Genomic DNA, 20,830 nt, shown 5'->3' on the forward strand with positions numbered 1-20,830 from the left:
CTCACTTTCACTGGCGGGAGGTTAAACACCAGCTCTTACTTACACCACGAGAAAGCCTTGGAAACTGCAGGCTTCCCTCCATCCCCTAGACGTGCACAGTAACTCAGGAGCTGACTGGCAGCTTCTGGTTCCTACCTCTCCTCTGAACACGTGCACACTTGAACTACGAGGTCTGCCCCCACCCTCCAACTGATGCTTAAACTTGACCTTTTGCGAGTGGTTTGACTGAGGTTATTTTTTTAAATGACTGATTAGAATTCAAGTCGGTGGCTCATCAAAGGAAACAAAATGATGATGGCGACGGTGGTGGTGAAGGTGATGAAGATGATGATGATGATAACGACGAGAGAGATTTTGTTTCGGCTACGAAGCTCAGATCGGCCTCCACTAAGCCAGACCAGTTACATTTGAAGTCTGCAGATAATGTAAGAAGCCACAGATACCCTTCCACGCATGCATTCCAGAAGGTTCAGGAAGCTTTCTCTGTGTGGTCTTTCTTACCATCCCCTCCCCCACCCATTGCCCGTTGAGAGGAACCTTAACTATGACATTCATTTTAGAGCAAGAGGAAGAAAATAAGGGAAAAAGAAAGAAGAGAAAGAGAGAGAAAAAAAGTTCTATCCTTAATGAGGATGAAGACAGGCAACATCCACAAAACATACTCAGCGTTCACGCAAAGCCAAAACTGCCCAGAGGGTGAGACAGGAGCAAACGCGTATTTGTTTCTGATGTCAACCACCTGAAGCAGCAACCTCTTCCCCACCCTTCAAACGCAAGCTCGGCACATCAATACCGCTACTCTACCGAGAAAATCCACTGTCACTTGCTGCGGGTCTGGATGAACATTAGAAGCCCTCAGAAGAAGCAGAGAGAATAAGCTACTGCTCCTATCCCCAGTTCACAGGCCCAGCAGAGGAGCAGCGGGAAACCGGGATGATGACGAAGAGCTTGCCAGGACTCCCGCCAAGACTCCACCTTGGAGAAAAGCCAAGGCATTAGAATCCTTCCAGTCCACACAGTCAATTCAACTCCAGTGAATCAGATGACCCTCACTTGATCCACAGGCATCTGGGAGCTGCCTAAGTGAGGCTGCAGCAGACCGTTTCTTTTGAGCCCTCTATGGGCCTTGGGAAGGACCACGCCGCCTATGACAGAGATCCAACCAGCTTGGGCTTCACACGGTGGCATGTGAGCCTGCCCAGAAAGAAGCTCAGCCTCAGGAGGCACGAATCAGATAGCACAGAAGCAAAGGAAGAAAGCAGAGGGCTCCTAAAGGACAAGCGAGTGCTCTGTGGCCGCCAGGCTACTTGGTGGGAAAAAGAAAAATGCCTTGCAAGGGACCCATTTCTTGACGCTATGTTAGACTTGGGAGTCTAAAGGGATGCTTGGGAGGATGTTCACATAGCTGCAGGTCTTAATATCCTGTCTATAAATGGTGGCAGGTCCGCTTCAGCCAGACCAGACCAAGAAGCGTAACCCTCTCTGCCTCATGACCACCAGAACGATGGCATTTCCAGACGGGTACCTAAAGAGAAGGTCCTGTCAAGGAAGGCACGAATGGTACCCTACTCCAAAAGAAGACAGTTCATAAAAGCCCCTTTCTGTCTCACTGCAGAACCCAATCATGTCCGATACCCTCTAGCCACCTCACCAGTAGCCTAACTGCAGCAGGCACTGCAACGTGCAGCTTCTCCGCTTGCCTGCGTTTTCTCCTGCTCGGGCCACACAACCTCCTCCGCAAATCATGTGGACACATCCTACTGTCCGCATACCTGGTCAACAGTGCAACGTTCAACAACTTTGACTCTCGTCACCCCAACTGACCTCGTGGCCACCAAAAGGACGGAGACCCACCTCATGCAACTGCAGCGCCGGTAACTCAAGAGCCCTTCCTGACTGAACTGGGCAAGACCCAGGGCAGCTCTACTCCAAGGCAGACTGTGGGGATCGCCTTGGTGTGTTTGGACACAAGGACCTGACCCTCTGTGCCTGATTACACTAAGAACTGTGATGCCCTGGAACTCAAAGACACTAAGTAGAAAAAAAGCACACAGTATATGTCTCTATCGTTCAATGCAAATAGTAGCCGCTGATTTTCAAGATAGCTAACAAGTCCTTGATTTGTCAATGTGAAGTCACCCCGTCTCCGTGCTTCTGTTATATGGAGAGAATGCCAGCTTCCTATTGGTGAGACAGACAGAGAAAGAGATGGGGAGAGGAGGAGAAACAGACTTCAGAACACTAGTGGCCAACACCCACCCTTCCTGGGGTGCATGGTTCACTCTGGGGACAAGTGAGACAATGGATTCTTGTGCCTTCGTGGGCTAACCAGACCAGTCAGCAAAACGTCTTCAGATCATTTGGTCATAAGAGATCAACAGGCTAATGTTTCAAGATAGAAAACAAGGCTCAAATATCATGAATTCGCAGTGAAAACAGAGCAGGTAGAACAAGCTGAATGCCTGGGAACACAGCTCATTAGCAAGTTAGTCCTGAAGCCCCACACAAAGTGAAGAACACACACCGGTGAGATCTGGCCTCCTGGCACTTACCTAACCCATGCCAAATAAAGGTATGTGCTCTCTTCGTTGTTAAAAAAAAAACAAAAAAAACAAAAAAAAAAAAACTACTTATCCCCAGGCTGATCATAGAATTCTACTTAACTAGGGTCTCTCCACAGATCCCCAAAGGGCTAGACAGTAGAGGCAGGGAATAAAGACCAGGTTAGGCTCCATCAGTGGAACACCAAGTGGGGTCAAAGGGGACCCAGTCATCATACTAGCCTCCATAAAGTCAATCTGTACACTTTCCCGCTCAAAAAATTGATCATTAACCATAGCTCTCTCAGCATCCAAATCTCTCATTTCTGGTTCTGTTTTAGATGTGTCAAGCTGAGCAGTAAGACCTGGCGCTATGGTTTGAAAAAATGTCCCTCACCAAAGGCTACGTGTTAAAGACTTGGTCCCCAGCCTGTGCTCAACGGGAAGGTGGTGAACCACCTTCAAGAGGTGGGAACCAGCTGGAACTCTGCCAGTCAGTCTGTGGAACCCCCTGACCTCTTCCTCTCCTTTTCAGCCCTTTGCTTTCTCTACCATGATACAATGCTTCACCACAGGACCCAGAGCAACAGCGCCACTGACCACCGACTGAAACCTCCCAGACTGGGAGACAAACTGGTTTTCTTTCTACATCTCAAGCACCTGCCGCATGAATGGAAAGCTGACTGCTACTAACGCGGACAACACAGCGGAGGTCTGGGTGTAGGCTCACTCAGCGTCTCTAAGAAGGCACCGTTTCTCCTGGCAACAAAGACCCCACTAGCCAGCGTCTAACTACTATCAAAACGTCAGCTTTCTCTGAAGGACAATTTTACAATTTCTTCACTTCTTCAGCTATCACGCCACTCGTGACCGTGTCCCCAGGGCAATTTAACTCCTAATTCATTCCCAACTCCACTAATCAACAACTCATCCAAACTAAGGGAGGATAAGAACGTGCCTCTTCCATCAAGATCCACAGAGCTACAGAGAGAACTCCAGAAATCTTCCCGTGGCTCCCAGTTCAGCACGGAGCCAGCCTTTGGGTTTTCAATGCGGTATGTTACCGCTTCCAATAGCTCCTATTGGGATGATGACTGTCCCCGTTTAAATTATTGAGATGATGGTCCCAGATATAGTTTCTTGTAAGTTTTAATAAATATTTAATGGAACCCAAAAGTTTTGAGTGATTATGGCAATTTTTCAAATTGAGTAAGAGAAGAGAGAAAGAATGGGAGCGGTAAAGGAAAGCTGACCATAAGCCAAAAACTAGAGGCAACACATGAGTTTTAATCCTGGCCCTAGACAGCCAGAGTACAATCACAGCTCTGTGGGATGCATAAAACTGTCCAGACGCACACAGCAAGTGCAAGAAGGAAAACACTGGATTGTGAGACATTCCCATTTAAAAAAAAAAATTCAAGGTGATAAAAATCAAAACCAATTTACACACCTCGACCTCTTCCACGTGCTTCCCCGCCCCAACAGAACAAACCTCCTATATGGTGAAAGCACACAAGCCCTGGGGGGCGGGGAGGGGGAGGTCAGCCTCACCTAGAGCAGGCGTCATGGCAGCCATGGGCCCTGTAGGATCCAGCTGGAATCCGCTCATCATGAACTGGGTGTCCGAGGCGGTACTGTCCATCTTCAGGTTGGGCAGGTTCATGTTCTGGGCCAGGTAGTACTGGTAGAGCTCGGCCTCGGCCGGGGAGGGCAGGCTGCCGAGGCCCAGGTGGCGATTGTGCTGGATCTGGGTCATGTTCTGCTGCAGCAGCATCATGTTGTGCATGTGTTTCTCACTGGTCATGTGGATGCGGAGGTTCCTGGCCACGTTGGTCTCATAGTCACACACCTCGCACCGCCACGTGGGTTTGGTTTTTGGTTTGGTGGGGGAGGGGGCGCCACAGGAGCTGCCTATATTGGCGGCGGCGGCAGCCGCGGCGGCTGCAGCGGCGGCGGCTGCCCCAGCGCTGTGGCTGAAGACTTGCTCGCCCCCTCCGTTCTGCAGGTTCTGCATGTTGTTGAGATGTTTGTCGGACTGCATATGAATACTGAGGTTGCCTTTGGTAGTTGTGGAGTAGTTACACACCTCACAGCGGAAAGGCTTGTAACCACACGTGTAGCTCTCGCCTCGTGCCAACCGCGGGTGGGGCTGCCCGCTTTTGCAGTAGACACAGGAGCCCCCGGGCTCCGGGTGCTTCTCCTTCATGTGTGCCTCCAGCGTCTGCTGGTACTTATAGTGCCAGTTGCACTTGGGACACTTGAGTGTCTTACACGAGTTACGAGAATGCATCATGGTCATGTGGCCACCCAGGGAGCGGGAAGAGCCCAGGACCGTGTCACATTTGGGGCACTCCACACCGCTACCCGAGGGGCACTCCCCAACCCCAAGCTCGCAGAGGGAGCCAGCGTGCTGGTGATGAGGGACAAAGCCCCCATCGTCGCCCTCTGTGCTTTCATTTGGTTCTGGTGCTGTGGCATTGTCTTTATTGGCACTTTCGTCAGCGAAGTCCAGCCTCCTGCCCTCTGCCACATTGGCCCTGACGCCCTCACTGTTAAAGCTTAAACGGTTCCTCCTGTTCGCACCATCGAAGACAACAAAGGAAGAAGCAGAATTAGAAGTAGTAGAAGCTGTGCCCCTTGACAGGCTCTGGAGCACATTAGGCATTAAGGGGGAGTGAGAAATGCTTTGGTTTGAGAGAGCAAGGTCCTTTTTGCTGCTACCACCTGCTGTGGCTCCAGACTCCTCGGGGGCCCTGTCCTCCAGCTCTTCCTCCAGCTCCGTGGGAAAGAGTCCTTTGCAGCCCTCCTCTTCCTCCTCCTCTTCCTCCTCCTCCTCCTCTTCCTCCTCCGCCTCTTCTTCCTCCTCTTCCTCTTCTTCCGCCTCCTCCTCCTCGGCTGGCTCTGCTTTCTCGGAGAAGCAATCCGGATCCCCCACTTCTTGCTTATCTCCTTCCGCTGCCCCAGAGTCCTTGCCCTCCGAGGATTTGGTAGGACTGGCAGCCAGAGGCCCCAGGGGGACTGAGGTAATGGGAGTCTTCAGGACCGAGCTGGTGAGCCCGCCAAGGTTCAAGAGGGTGCTGGGGGTCAAGAGACCAGCCTGGGGCTGCTCAGGGCCAGCAGCAGCGACGGCTGGGAGGGTCTCCTCCCCTTCCATGCGAATGCCACTAAATTTACCATAAAAACTGTGTCCGGGGCCTATGAGGTTAGCTGTGGAAACTAAAGGGTGTTGAAGGTTTTTGTTTTTTGGTTCCAGAAAACTTACAAGGGGTTCCTTGTCTTTGCCGATCCCTTGGATGATAGCGGAGATGTTCTTATTGCTAAGAATTTTCCGCTCCTCTTCACTCAGGGTCATTCGATGGTCGTGCACCGCGTGGGTCACAAATGAACGGACATACCCAAAGGAGAGTTTGCACAAGAAGCACATCAGAATGGGCTTCCTCTTGCCGTAGAGCACAAAGCCATCGAACTTGGACAGGTCCACATTGTTGGGAACATCTTTGGATACGCAGGAGCTTTTGGCAGAACCGTCGCTGTTCAGGTAATCCTTGTTGCTTTTGTGTCGCACGTCAAAAACGCGGAAGCTGTGCAGGACAGGGCTGAGCCCCGCCAGGGCTGAGGTATTCGGGAAGGCCTGGTCTGAGCCCTCAAACCATTTCCCGAAGGATGAGGCTATGTGGAAAGTGTTGATGATCTGCGGGTACACGGGTGCAGCACACGAAGGGTCCCCTTGTTTGCCCCCCGCCCCGGGGAGAGAGTTCAGGAAGAGCGAGGGGACAGGCCCACTGCCACTGCCGCTGCCACACGCGGCCCCGCTTTGGGCCAGCTGGCTCAGGCTCTCGACAATGTACGCGGAGCCATCTGGCTGGTAGACGATCTCCCCGGCCAGGTTCTCCACGTCACTCTCCTCCTCGCCCTCCTCGCTGGTGTCGCTGGCGCTCTCCTCTCGCAGGGGCGGTGGGGGGCGTGTGCCAGGGCAGTGGTGCTCCATGTAGGTCTGGAGGCTGGCAAAGGAGGCTGAGCACTCGTTGCAGCTGACCTCCTTGCTGGCGGGCTCGGCTGGCGGCCCGGCCGAGGTGCTGCTGTCCGCCAGGCGCTCATTGAAGGGGGCCCTTAGGCTGTCCAAGGGCCCATGGCTCTCGCCTGTGGGCTGCTCCATGCTACTGGGTTTGTCGGGGAGGTGGGTGCTGTTGAGTTCAGTCCATTGCCGGTGCTGAGGGATCCCGCACCCATTGTCCTTCCCCGAGACGACGGGCGAGTCACAGCCTTCCATGGTAAGGCCAGCGTGGAGCTTTCATTGCACCCAGTACGGATCGGACCTGAAGGGTGGAGACAAGGGGGGGGGGGAGGAGGGAGAGAGGGGAAAGAGAGAGAGAAAGGAAAGAGGTTAGGAGGGCCAAGGCTAAGGTCCCGCACGGAGTGCTCTAAGCAGCTTCTGTCCATACCCACAACACAAAGCTTGCAGGGCAGAGGGCAGGCTGGGGGACATGGCCCTGCACAGTGCAGTACAGAGAGGGCAAGCAGCACCATGGACAACACAGCCAGGTCCATGTAATGAACGGGAAGTGGGGAAAGCAGTCAGGAGCACACCTCTTTGACTTCACGCTGTCACTCTGGCCCTAGAGACAGACTTGTTGAAATTTTTCACTCTCTGCCATCGGGACCTTGAGTCAGGCTGGGCAGGGAGCCATAGTGGAAGAGGCCCGTTATCTTTCCAGGACCCAGCGAGGTCACTGGAAGGGCCTTCCTGCATACAGATCGCTTACATGAAGTCATCCCAAGTGCATGACACTTGGGGGGGCGTCAGGGAGGATGAGAGGAGGGAGCTGAGGCAGCTTCAGAATGAGAGTGGTAAACTGAGAAGGGTCCAATGACAAAGAGAAATCAGGTGCTTTTCAGTGCCTGTGTGTCAGGTTTGGTAAGTTCGAAAAAAGGTCTACAAGGTTCAGAGGGCGAAGGTGAAGCCTTAGGTTCATTCTGCAAAGGGCCCAAGGGGGCCAGCGGCCACATCCCTCCCTTTCAGGTCTCGGAAGCAACAGAAGTCCCATTTCCTGAGCAGTAAACCTTACAGGATAAATCCCACCAGAGACCAACACTATTCTCATTATCAAACTTGAAGACACCCCAAATTCCCATCTCCTCTACCCAAACCAGGAAAGCTTCCTTGTCTGGGATTCAGCAGAGCTCACAATGAAAATAGGAAGGCACCGAGAATAAGAGCCGGCTAGACTTTCAATCTGCTGGTGCCCTTGTGGAGGGGGGCAAAGCCTCGCCCCATCTGCAGGAAGCCCATCTACCAGGCGCACGGTGGATTTTCCCTAGCAAAGGTCTTAGCACAAGCAGAGACGGCAGCTGGGCTTAGCAAGCCCTACTTCCACACCTGCCTCTTCGTTATTAGTTGCTACCCAAGCAGCTGTCCTTCAGCCCTGGGGCTTTTCCGTTTCCGACTCCAGAGAGCTACTGAGCTGAACCTGCCCTCTGAGAGCTCCTGTCCCAGGGGAAGGTAGAACCGGATCACAGGCTGCCTGGCTCCTGTGACATCACCACAGGGGTGGTGATTGCCTTGTTGCTGCTACCCTCCTACAGGTGGCTCAGCACTTCTTCAGAGTTTGGTCTTTTACCCACAGACCCCAAGCCATTGCTTCCCTGCTCCACCACCTCTTGCACAAGCAGCAGACAAAGCTTTTGGCCGGGTTTCATCCCCCTCCATCTCCTGCCAACCCTGTCTTACTCTTTTCGTATTTCTCCAGGTTTGACTACAGAGTGAGCCAACAGCTCCCCCTCGGGAAAAGACGGAGAAGGCAGGCTGGCAGAAGCCTTGGAAGAAATCACTTTTTCGAAGAATGTGCCACGACTGGTTTGAAACTCACATGCATATATGGCTGTCAACTGATAACTGCAGTCTCGGAGACAGCAGAGCTCTGTAGGCCTTAGAAAGGACGGGTTCGTTTGAAACAGATCACCGCGCTAAATCAACCCCCGTGGCAAATGAACGGGGACTTCCCATAAGGCTTAGCTGGGATACAGGTGAGAATCTGGGGAGGCTCTTCTTAAGGATGTTCCTGATTGGATGGATGACACCTGATTGGCAGTTCAAGCCCAAAAGGTTGGCAGGTCTGAAGGGGCGGGAGGGTTAACAGCCCGATTGTAAAATCAATGTCATAAATGCTTGGTAAGTTACAGGAACATGCGGGAAGGGGAGGCCGCGATTGATAAAGGAGAGGAGCTTTGATGCCGCACCAGGGACTTGTTTATCGACAGCAAAGCCAATCTCCTCTCCAGCCTGGGCTGGGCCAGAGAAACCTGCTAGCATTTACCAATTAATTGGTGGGCTTTGCTTGCTCGGCTCTCTTCCTCCTCCTCCATGAACTGGCCAGCTAAGGGTTGGGACTTTAAAGACAAAATTGAAACAAACAAACAAAAAAAAAAAAAAAAAAAAACCAAAACCTTAATTTGTTTTCTGGTCCCAAGCAGGCAATGACCCTTGTGGCCACTTCTGAAAGGCAGATAAGATAGCTGGTGACCCTGGGCCAGCGGAGTGAGCTGGAGGATTCATTCACAGGAAGCTGACAGTCCATAAGGACACAGGTGGGAAAGAGAACCCGATTTCTAGACCTGGGCTGCCTGTTCTGGAGCTTCTCTTCCATGCACGCTGACCAAGCAGAGCGTTGGACAGCCCCGTGAGAAACAAGAGGCATGCATGGTTCATGGGCTAATCACACTGTCCTGAGACATGCAGGCTCCTGGTTCACACCCCACCCCAAACAGAATGTGTAAATGTCCACACCACCCCCGGGGAACTTGAACTAAAGCTTGGGACACTGCTTCCCTGCATCCGCACCAGACGACCAGCTTGCCTGTGCTTGGTCCCCACATTGCCAGGTAATCGGAGAAGGATGGCCGCACACATCCTCTGCCTCCATCCCTGGCAGATAAGGGATGGATGGGGTGGGGGGGGGGGGATGCACTGACATGAAGCGGCCTCTTCATCCTGCCCAGGCTGGCAGCTCATGGGCCTCGGGGCATCCACTACTCTCCCACCCAGCGTGCTTGCTCTGTTTATCAGCCAGTCAATAAGAAAAAGGTAGTTCTTACTTAAGGAGGCAGAAGTCAACTCGGCAGGTCGATCAGCGCTCTGTCTGTAAACATGGTTTCCCGTAAAATCAATGTTCTTCAGTTACAGAGGGCGGCCTGGGAACCGAGTGGGTCCCCACACATTCACGGGAAGCCCTGCCAGTCAAAATCCACAAGCCTCTCCTCAGCCCTCTAACCCAGTCCTCGGGCTGTGAACCCATCCCACACGCAGAACGCTGAACTCTTCCTGCAGGCCAATTCATCTTTCCCGGCCACTCCCTCAGGTTCCCTTTAAATCACCTCAATATTGTATTCAACACTATTTGAGAATTCAGTAAGGTTTTATAAAGCACGTCTTCCCAATGACAAAGTTCGAGGGGAGACACAGGAGCGATCGGCAAGCATTTGCACACACACAGTCTTGCCCACTGTCTCATTCTACTCAGCATTTAAGTCTGCCATTTGCATAGTACCCCATGCAGAAGAGCCCCAACACCGTAGGAATAAATAATCCCAATGAAAGGGGGAGCTGTATTCACCCCCACATTGTGCTTCCCTGTTTTAAAGCCCACTGCAATTTTGCGAACACCAACCTCTTGGAAAGATTGCTTTTCAAGGATAAAATGCTACCAGGTACAATGTGACAAGCCACTCATACAGGCAATTATCTTCCTCTTTAAACTAAAAAGGGTGTGTAAGGAAAGTTCTGTCTTATTCCACGAAGGAGACAGGGCTGGATAAAATGCTACAGTTTTCTAGTAGGCTGGGTAGGAGTGTGCGGTTCTAAGAAAGGGGAGGGGGCTCCTGCTGCTGCTTCAGCTCCCAGAGAATTAAACATGAACAGTCACACTGTGTAATTTTAAATTGTTAATTAGCACAGGGTTAATTAGGCGGTCCTTTCACAAGGGGCTGTTTGGCAGAAAACCAAGAAGGGAAACAAAGGGGGAGAGAAAGAAAAACAAAGCGAATAGAGACAGCAAGAGAAACTGTTGCCTCTGTGAATAACGTGGGGCATCACCAGAGACGTCAGCCAGCGCAAGGATGCCTGGTCCTCCGGGGACTCTTCCCCCTGCCCCAGGGAGAAATGTAAGGACCGCCCTTCTCCCGGGAACCAGGCAGTGCACAGCACACACTGCCAACATGTTTTGACTCAGCAATTTCTCCATTCTAGGAATGTATTTCAAGGAAACAACCCGGGAGATGTGTGGACATACGAAATTGTCCATAATAAGATTTATAACAGGAAAAAAGAGAGAGAGATGGAAATAATCGGGCAAAAACAGAGACTAAATAAATTACAGTTCGTGGAATTCAACATGTAAGGCTGATAACTCTAAAGAAACCATTTACAAGCAATGGAAGCTGATCAGCTGCTAACCGAGTGAAAGACGAGTCGGTATGGATACAGCCATTGTCATATTTCTATCAAAATTTTTATGATGGTAAATTTGAGGAGGTGAGGTTATGGGTGACTTCATTTCCTCCCTGGTGCCTATATTCCCCCGAGCTTTTTAAAGCCCTCATAATGGAAACCATCACTTACTGAGTTAGGCACTGAAGCAGTATCTATCTGTGGGCAGAATCGTAAACACTTGGAGGGGTGCTATTCTTGGAGGCCCCATTCCCGAGATGTAAAACTGAGGCAGCGCATGCTCGGGTAGTCTGAGCGACAGAGCCAGATGGCTGCTACAGGATCTGTGTTCTTAGACACTCTATCGGTGCTTTCCTTTTGGTGTCTGAGGAGCATCCTGAGAGCCAATATTTGCATCAGACCTTCATGTGCACAGAGACTGTTCCAAGATCGGGGACTGCTCAACCTCTCAATCCGACAGGAGAGCTCAAAGCAGCCCTCTTCGTGTGGACACCATCAGATAACCACAGGAGGACAAGGTGAGCAGGGACGCCACAACTAAGTCATGGAAGGCAGATCCAATATTCTGATTTCTCACCCCCTCCCCTTTCTTTCCTTCTTTCTTTCCTTTCCTTTTTTTTTTTTTTTTTTTTTAAAGCAAGGGCATAACGGGACTGGAGTGAAGGTTCTGTGGCTAAGAGAGCTTACTGCCCTTGTACAGGACCCACGTTGGGTCCGCAAGTACCCACATCAGGCAGCTCGCAATTGCCTGTAAGTTCAGCTTCAAGGAATCTGGCACCTCTGGATCCCTGGTGCACTTGCACTCATGTACACATAAAATAAAATAAAATAAAATAAAATAAAATAAAATAAAATAGAGGTGTGCAGGGGCCATAGGGAGAGGACAACATCAACCCCTAGAAGTCAGCCTTTGACCTCTACATGTATACTGTACCATACCAATCACCGGTCACACACATCCCTGTACTCACATATGCACACACATCATAAATGTGCAGTGAGAGTAAATTAGAAACTTGAAAGAGAAGACATAACCTAGGAGCTACGGGCCTGAAAATGTATTAACTCATTCATTATTTACTACGAACCTACTATATAGTTCCCAGCAGATGATAGGGAACGCTTATGTTCTCCTGAGGAGGGGGCCACAAATACGTATGACGTGTGCAGCACAATGTCCTCCAAAGTCACATAAAGTCAGACAAGGCGCGGGCACGATGTGTGTGCATAGCAATTTTGTGGGTAAGGTGATGACATCAGAGTTAGAAGAATGTCCCGTGAGCATGCACGGCACATCCTTGGCAGGTTTAAGCAGAATCAGCGGGTGCTGAGGAAAAGCTCAGCAGAGGGGGCCCCCGTCCTCGGCAATCAGCCAGTGAGAACACAAACACAGAGTAAACCAAGCATGGGCTCAGTGACCTGAGGAAAGCATCAAAGAGTATCCTCACCATTAACAAGGTAGCCTCAAGTTTTCCATCTCAAGGACAAGATCTCTTGGACGACACAGTCTGCGTGACTCCAGAGCAGGTGGATGCCACCGCTTCAAGTCAACACGGAGACAGAGGGCTACACTGAGCTGCTACAGGATGCTGTCCTGTCTCTAGTAAGCTCACTTAAGTCAACAACTTGGGGGGGGGGGGGTGACACCAAAAAGGCACACATCACCACGCGGGGCACGGAAATTTAACAGGGAAAACTAAAAGTACCACAATAGCAGAAATGGGGGGGGGGGGGGCGGGGGAGACTTTGACTAGTTGGAATGAGGCCCAAACTAACAAAACACGGTGTAACACGGTGAGTTAGAAGGTAAGTCTACACACATGGTTAAAGGCAGCAATCGGGTCACCCCAATGCTCTGACTGGCTCTCTGTTGACTCGTCTGTCTCAGCTGTGAACGCCAAGAGATCGTGCTCCACACGACTCACCTCTGTACCTACCTCACAACCAAGATGAGATAGATGATTCATAAAATTATAGATGAAAAACCTAAGGTAGTACAAGAAATTTTAACACTTCAAGAGAATGAGGGCTGACCCATGGACACATCTCCCCTCACCACCCTTTCCAGTTTAAGGGATGTCCAGGCAACAGATCTGGGGGGCTCTGGAGAAGCAGTCAGTTCTAGACTGTTCTGGACAACAAATCTGGGGGCTCTGGAGAAGAGGTAAGTTCTAGACTGTTCTGGACAACAGATCTGGGGGCTCTGGAGAAGCGGTCAGTTCTAGACTGCTCCAGGCAACAGATCTGGGGGGCTCTGGAAAAGCGGTCAGTTCTAGACTGCTCCAGGCAACAGATCTGGGGGGCTCTGGAGAAGTGGTCAGTTCCAGACTGTTCCAGGCAACAGATCTGGGGGCTCTGGAGAAGTGGTGAGTTCTAGACTGTTCTGGACAACAGATCTGGGGGCTCTGGAGAAGTGGTGAGTTCCTAGCCTGAAACACAAAGATGCACAATGAACACGGAGCGTCTGTCTTTCACTGAAGAGACCTTGAGCTGATGTCTCAGATGGACATGGGAGAAAGCTGAAGGGGCTCCTGCCGACCATACCTGGGACAGCCAGAACAGGAAAATTAAATAAGAGCAAACGGCTGATACTTGATACATAAAATAAGAACTCACAACTCCGTGCTTTTATGAAGAAAAATCCAAACAAGCGTGGAAACAAAGTTCTTCTTTAGGGTAGAAACTTAAGAATACACACACGCATACCTATCAAGTTCAGAAATCATCCTCTCATTACCACCACCCTAATAGGAATCCATCCAGGAGAGAATCAGCGGATGTGCGCACTAACTGGAGGAGGGGAGTTCTTACGATCTGCGCTTCCCGTACACATGCTTCTTACCACAGAAAGAAAACAGTTACCTTAGAGAGGCCTGGCAGATATCAGCTTTATCAAGTGACCAGTGACCAGCAGTAGGACAGACAGACATCCGTGTGAATTCTGGAAGGATACACTGAGAGGAACACTACATCCCCCTCCCTGCCTAAAACATCAAGCCTGAATCTGATCAACAAGGAACATCAGATGAACCCCGACTGAGCAAAGTCTACAAGTCATTCTCCCTCTTCAGAAACATCGATGTGGAAGAGGAGGACACAAGAGAACACTGTTTCAGATTAAGGGTGGGTAGGGAGATGTGACAAATGTATCATCTCTGTGGTTTTCTTTCCCTAGGAAGGACTGAAGAGAGACAATTGGTGGAATCTGAACGTGGTCTGTGGGTGGGCCAGGAGCAGCCTGTGTTGGGTATGTTACACAAGAAGTCTGTTAGAAGATTCGCTTGGACACATGAGAGGCGAGGAGGCGTGGTGCCTCGATCCCCAAACAGTTTAAGGAGCTGGGATGGCAGGATACACACCTCTACTCCCAGCACAGGAGACAGGGGCAGGAGAGAGCTCTGCAAGGTAAGCTTGGGGCCATCGTGGGTGGGCTAGATAGTAATTGATCTTACTAATTTTTTTTAAAGTCTTAATGAGAAACATGTGGTACATATATGCACATGTATGCGCGCACACACATATGTGGGCAAAATGACTACAGACGAAGACGGGGGAAGGCTTTTTAAAAATGAGTCATTTATTTTTATTTTATGCACACTGGTGTTTTGACTGCATGTTTGTCTGTGTGAGGGTGTTTGGTCCCAGAACCAGAGTTTCGGACAGTTGTAAGTTGCTATGCGGGTGCTGGGAATTGAATCCAGGGCCTCAAGAAGAGCAGCCAGAGCTGTAACCTGTGAGCCGTCTCTCCAGCCCAAGTAAGGAAATTTTTTGTTCTTTTTTTTTTATATTTATTTTACTTGTTGTATACCTGCAATCATGCCAAAAGAAAACAGAACAGTCCAGAACAAAACACTCCAAAAATACACATGCACCATCAACCCACATGGGTGTGGAGGTTCTCATGTTTGTGGGAAATTCCTTCTTGGCACTGCCTTGTGAAAGGGCAGAGGTTACAAAGCTGAGCAAGGACGCACGGAAAGAGCAGACTCAAATACCAGTCTTCCTTTCTGCAGCTAAGGTTTAAGGCCTCTGGGTAGAATCCTCTAGTTGGAGAAGGCAAATCAATATGCCATTTTAACTTGGGTAGAATTTCACATAATGTAACACTCAGAAAACCACGACAGATCGCAACTTTTGGCTACATTTCCTACCTTAGTGAAAAGCAATTTAAAAAAAAAAAAAAGATTAAGATGAGCCCCATCAAGGAATTCTAGTAGCCCACAGTATAAGCAGGGTCGAGTCGACTAAAACAAGAGGAAAAAAAACACACAATGACTAAACACTCATTACAAAGAAAGGGGGTTCTGGGATGGCTCAGTTGGTAAGAGCACTTGCTTCTCTTACAGAGAACCTAAGTTTGGTTCCCAGCCCCCACACTGAGCAGCTCACAACTGCCTTTCAGTCCTGTTCCAAGGTGACGTGGTACCTCCAGTCCCCACAGGCACCTGTACTCCTGGCAGGTACTCACGCACAGACACAAACACACAATTGAAAATTAAAATAAGCCACGTGGTGGTGGCACACGCCTTTAATCCCAGCACTCGGGAGACAGAGGCAGGCGGATCTCTGGGAGTTCGCGGCCAGCCTGGTGTACATACAGAGCTAGTTACAGGACAGGCTCAAAAACTACAGCAAAACCCTGTCGAGAGAGAGAGAGAGAGAGAGAGAGAGAGAGAGAGAGAGAGAGAGAGAGAGAGAGAAAATAAATCTAAAATAAAATACTATAAACCTCATCCAAGGGGCAAAGAGATAATGCCCAGATCTGTTTAGCTTAGAACCCAGTAGAGAACCAAACAGCTCCACTCTGTGCTTTATACGGTACCAGCATCTGTCTACTGATGCATACAAGTCATACAAGTCAGTAAACGTGACTTACTAACAGGTGAGATTCCGTGGGCTCAGCAGTGCTTTCCCGACAGCCTCAAGAAGGAGTCTGTCACTGTGGCCAGGTGACACATACTTGCACAGAGCCTTCATGAAGCAGGATGCCTACTGTCCAGAAGGCCCTGGGCTTCACGTCTGCTAATAAACACACCCACGCTATCTGCAGCATGAACATAAATCAACCGGGAAGTGAAAAGTGCTGGCTCAGTCCATTCTGCAGGAAACACACAGCCACCAAGATATTCTGGTTACTGTGGGTCTGGGGCGGGCATGGGAGGGTGGCAGTCATGAGATCTGAGACAGACAGAGCGAGGTCTCAGAAACCAGTCTCACTGATACTCCAGAGAACTTCATCTGTAGAAAAGGACAGGGGAAGGGGCTTCTAAGACAAAACAACAACAACAAAGTTTACTATATTTTTCAACTATTTATTTAAAAAAAAGACAAGCCAGCTATTATTCTATTCTACAGTATTTTAAATATGGATTTGGAATTTAGTCACCAATTCAATACTCGTCTCTAATCATGTGAGAAAGTCCTTAACCATCTGAACGCCTCTTGTGAAGACCTTTCCATCGTGTCCTCTGGCCACCGCTGGCCTGCGCATGCTCCTGACCTGGATTGAATCACCAATCAGCAGTGAGCGCGCGCGCGCGCGCGCGCGCACACACACACACACACACACACACACACACTCCATCTCCAAGATCTGAAGCCATCCTCCTCTTCACCACCCAGAGGAGCTTCATTTCCGGGCTCCATCAGCCACCCTACCACCAGCAGGTGCACAAGCCACCTCCACCCATCCCTGGGAATCTCCGCAGTTAAGTCCCCCTGGGCAAACTGAAATCAATACTTAAATGCTTCCTTTGATAGCATCCAAAACTTTCCTAGCTCTTCCAGGTCCTCCTCAAAAGCCTCATTTCTGGCTTCTTCCCTCTTTTACTAGGGCTGCGGAGAGCAAGCCAGGAGACGATGTGTAAACAGGCCATCTGGTCCATTATCGTTTCTATCTGGCATCTCATGATGTTAAATTTATTTTAAATAACTTTTCCTGATTAAAGTCGTGTGAGTTCATTATTGGAAAAAAAAGAAAAGCAAAGAAGTAGATATCCACAAAGAGACTCCCAAGCTAGAGTAAAAATCGCTTGTAATTCCACCAGCCAGAGGACTGGAACACGGGCAGTTTCTCAGGCTTCCCCTCTTTGTAGCTATAGTTACGGCTTTTCTTTATCAACCTCAGATGTCCTGCTCCTTATAAGGGGAAGGATTCTTCTTAACTTAATTTAGCATGCAGTTTTCCCATGACATCAAATGTGCCTCATAAGTGAGCAGCAACAGCTCCAGAGATGCTGCACCTACACATGCAACATAATTTTACCAAATGTTATTACTAGACATGTAAATAATTCCCAATATTTTATGGTTAAGTCTGCAATAAGTGCCCATGAATCTTCATATGCAGAAGAAAAACAAAACAATAAATATGAGTAGCTGCTGTGTTGGTGAAGTCCACTCAGTAGGACAAGGTGTGGTTCCAAGCAACTCTGTTGAATACATCATTTCACTAGATCTTCCAAGAACCCATTTTACAGATGAAGACAGAGGGGCTAGCGAGGCTGAATACAAACCGTAGGCCAGTGTACGTCAGCCTGAGACCTCACTCTTACCATTCCGTAGAAGCTCTATTTCCTTAGCACACATTTCTAAGAACTGCTGGTTCAAAAGAGAGGAACATTCAAGACTCGGGCATGTGCCAATCTGCCTTCCAAGGAAGTTCTTCCAGGTCCCGCCAGCAATGGCCCATGGGCATGAATTTTTCTTGAGAGAAAAAGAAAGATGCTGGTACGGCAGGTGAGGAACAGCGTCTCAGCCTTCCTCCTCATCTCAAGAGTGACTATGTCTGCTGTTTGGGAGCACAAGCTGGTCCTATGATGGGGATGTCTGGGGAGCACAAGCTGGTCCTATGATGGGGATGTCTGGGGAGCACAAGCTAGTCCTACGAGGGGGATGTCTGGGGAGCACAAGCTGGTCCTATGATGGGGATGTCTGGGGAGCACAAGCTAATCCTAAGATGGGGATGTCTGGGGAGCACAAGCTAGTCCTACGACGGGGATGTCTGGGGAGCACAAGCTAGTCCTATGACAGGGTGTTTGGGAGCACAAGCTAGTTCTATGACGGGAGTGTTTGGGGAGAAAAAGCTAGTCCTACGACAGGGGCTGTTGGGCTTTGCCCTGGTCGTTAATCCAAGGGCTTTGTGGGACTTTACTGGTGATCCTTCCTACTGGACTGTGCCAGAGTTCATGTCCTACTAACTCACAGGGCAGCCCAGGCAACGCTCCTGTCCCTCTGGATCACAACACTTTCCCACAGTGGATGCAGCCCACTGCTTCACTTCCTCAAAAGCTGTCTGTCTGGTCTCTGGTGAGTTCTTCTTTCAGTGATTACAGAGGGTTGCTGGACCGGACAGTTGTGGAGTAGAACCTACATTGGGACTCAATGAAACTGCCAAGATGTCAGGCCCCACACCCAAACTGAGGATGGAGGGGGGAGGTCAGCATCAGGTGCCTTGTTGGAGAAGGCCAAGGAGATTCCAAGGTCACCCATGCCCACCCCACCCTGGCCACTGGCTCTTACTCTTTTACACCCACCTTCTTCCATCTCCCCTGCACTGAGAACTGCTCCTTAAATCATCCCACTTCACTTCTCTGACAAACTTTCCCGGCTCCGCACCCTCTCCAATCTCCACATCACCTGCCCTCTTCCCATCCCTGTGCTCTCTGGGATACACTTTCCAATAAAATTCACTGAGATTGCAACCCGCAGAAACCCCTCCTAGAGGCTCTCCTAAGGCATTTAAGCATCAGGGTACGTTTCCCCCTTGGCTCTTATCTCTGCACATCAACTACCTTAACTACTTCTGTGGTTTCAATTACTGAAATTACGAGTTGACTCCCAAAACAAAAATTTCCATTCCAGACAAGAGATGGCTTGGATGTGCACCTACTACTTTCAAGCAGACCACAAGATGTCTCTAAGTGGCTAGCTTTCCATCGCTCACGATTTGGCCTGGCAGCGCAGGTCCAAGGGGAGCTGCCCCTTGCCGTCTGCCCCAGGCTCTCTACAAGGAACTTCTGGTACCATCTTTGATTGTAGAGACCAGGAAAACCAGTTTATTTTCCCTCCCCGAGAACCAACCGCCAAACTATTCCATCTTAAACTCTCCAACACTGGCTTTCCTACGTCGTCTCGGGTCGACCCTCTCATTACGGCGAAAGCCACTTCGGTTCCAAGTTCCCCCAATAGGACATCTCAAACTGAGAAGAATACCAAATTTCATTTAATGAGTTTTCCATCGTAGTGCGACACCAGCCAAGGTGGTGATAACTCTTGCAGTTAGAGGTGTAAGAGCACAGCTGTGAGAGCTTCTTTTCCCTGTTTCCTGAATTTCCTGAGAGGAGCCCTGGGCAGCCTCAGCACATAGATTTTCTTTCCTTCCGCTAAGAACTTGGGCCTTTTCAATTAAGGGAAGCACTCTGGGGCTCCTCTGGCATACCTGAGTTGCCAGCATTACTATTCTTGTATTGAATGGCCATTGTTAAATGAAATATGGGTTGCTTGAACAGGGGCACCTCAACATCGTGATAATCGGGGGGCTGGGAAAACTAGCAAGTGACGAACAAGCAGGTAGCATAGAGCACAGACCCACTAGACAAAAGTGATGGCTTATGACTCACAACGAGTGGACCAAGATGGCAGGAGCGTTTACCACACTGGCTGGAGCAGCATACAAAATAAAACTTATAAACATAAAACTTATATAAACCGCTTATTTCTGGAATTTTCTGTTTAATGTTTCCATGTTACTAACCCTGACCTTAGGGTTAGCACACAGAAAGCCCTCCCCCGACTTGATTCCTCACTACAATTACCTCCGATGTCTCGTCTTGGCTGTCTTCAGCTCCACAGCTAGACTGTAAGCTGCAAAGATCGGGTGAATCATTGCTCATCTCCTAGCACACCAAGCAAGTAGTCCACAATGAATAAATAGTATACTTTATCGAGAGCAGTGGTTCTCAACCTGTGGGTCATGACCCCCCCCACAGGGGTCACATATCAGATATCCTGAGCATATCAGGTATTCGCACTGTAATTCATAACAGTAGCAAAATTACAGTTATGAAGTAGCAATGAAATAATTTTACGGCTGGGGGTCATCACAACGTGAGGAACTATATTAAAGGATCACAGAATTAAGAAGGTTAAGAACCACTGTTCTAGAGTGATCTTCAGTAACATAGTGGGAATATGTGAATGCCATACATATATATATATATTACATATATATATGAATACATATATTCAGAAGATCCAACAATACATAATAATTCATGAAAGACTTCTCCGATTATCTCAATATTTTGTAGATCTTTGGTACTACATTATTTCTCATTCGAAAGCTGCCGAAGGCCTGATGTGAACAGAAATCTAAGAAGTCAAGCAAATCCCTAAGTACAATGGCTGAGGGGGGAAGGCCTATCACGCACAGTCGGTATGAGAGTGAACTGTGGTTTCTGTCTGGTAGAACGGGTTATCAAAGCCAAGTTCACTAGCAAAACACGAAGAGGAGCTCACAAGAGTCCGTGAACGGCTGGATATTTTTCTCTGAACAGCAGAAGGGCCTGCCGAAGTTCAAGGCTGTGCAAACGCCACAGAACCGAACTTGGGCAGAGCCTGTTTCAATCTGCAGCTCGGGGATGCAGTTAGAGGCCGGCCCTTCAGTTGTCTTGGATGTATGTCTGACATGGGGCTGGTTCTGTGGCAGCTCTCTCCGGTACCTAAGAACCCCATCCAACTCTCCTGGCGGGGAAGTATGTCCCCACCAATAGCTCAGCCAACCAGTTGTCACAGGTAATGGGAAAGCCAGAGAAAGGTGATAGGCGAGGTGGGCCTGGGGAAAGGA

At 49.6% G+C, this 20,830-nt stretch overlaps 1 protein-coding gene across 4 annotated transcripts in view; it reads right to left on the minus strand.

Annotated features, from left to right (window-relative positions):
• Zfhx3 (zinc finger homeobox 3) overlaps positions 1 to 20,830 on the minus strand; it is a 241,178-nt gene that overhangs the window by 147,063 nt on the left and 73,285 nt on the right. For 2 of the 4 annotated variants that reach the window (XM_050143759.1, XM_050143758.1), the window contains exon 2: positions 4,092 to 6,856. The exons of the other annotated variants lie outside the window; for them this stretch is intronic. In XM_050143759.1, the coding sequence (XP_049999716.1) occupies positions 4,092 to 6,810 (2,719 nt within the window). In that variant the 5' untranslated portion in view covers positions 6,811 to 6,856. The remainder of the gene's footprint in view (positions 1 to 4,091; positions 6,857 to 20,830) is intronic. 4 annotated transcript variants of the gene reach the window in all.

This window comes from Alexandromys fortis, unplaced genomic scaffold, assembly GCF_014885135.2.
Source record: "Alexandromys fortis isolate MF-2015 unplaced genomic scaffold, M_Fortis_MF-2015_v1.1 scaffold_1, whole genome shotgun sequence".
NCBI lineage: Eukaryota > Metazoa > Chordata > Mammalia > Rodentia > Cricetidae > Alexandromys > Alexandromys fortis.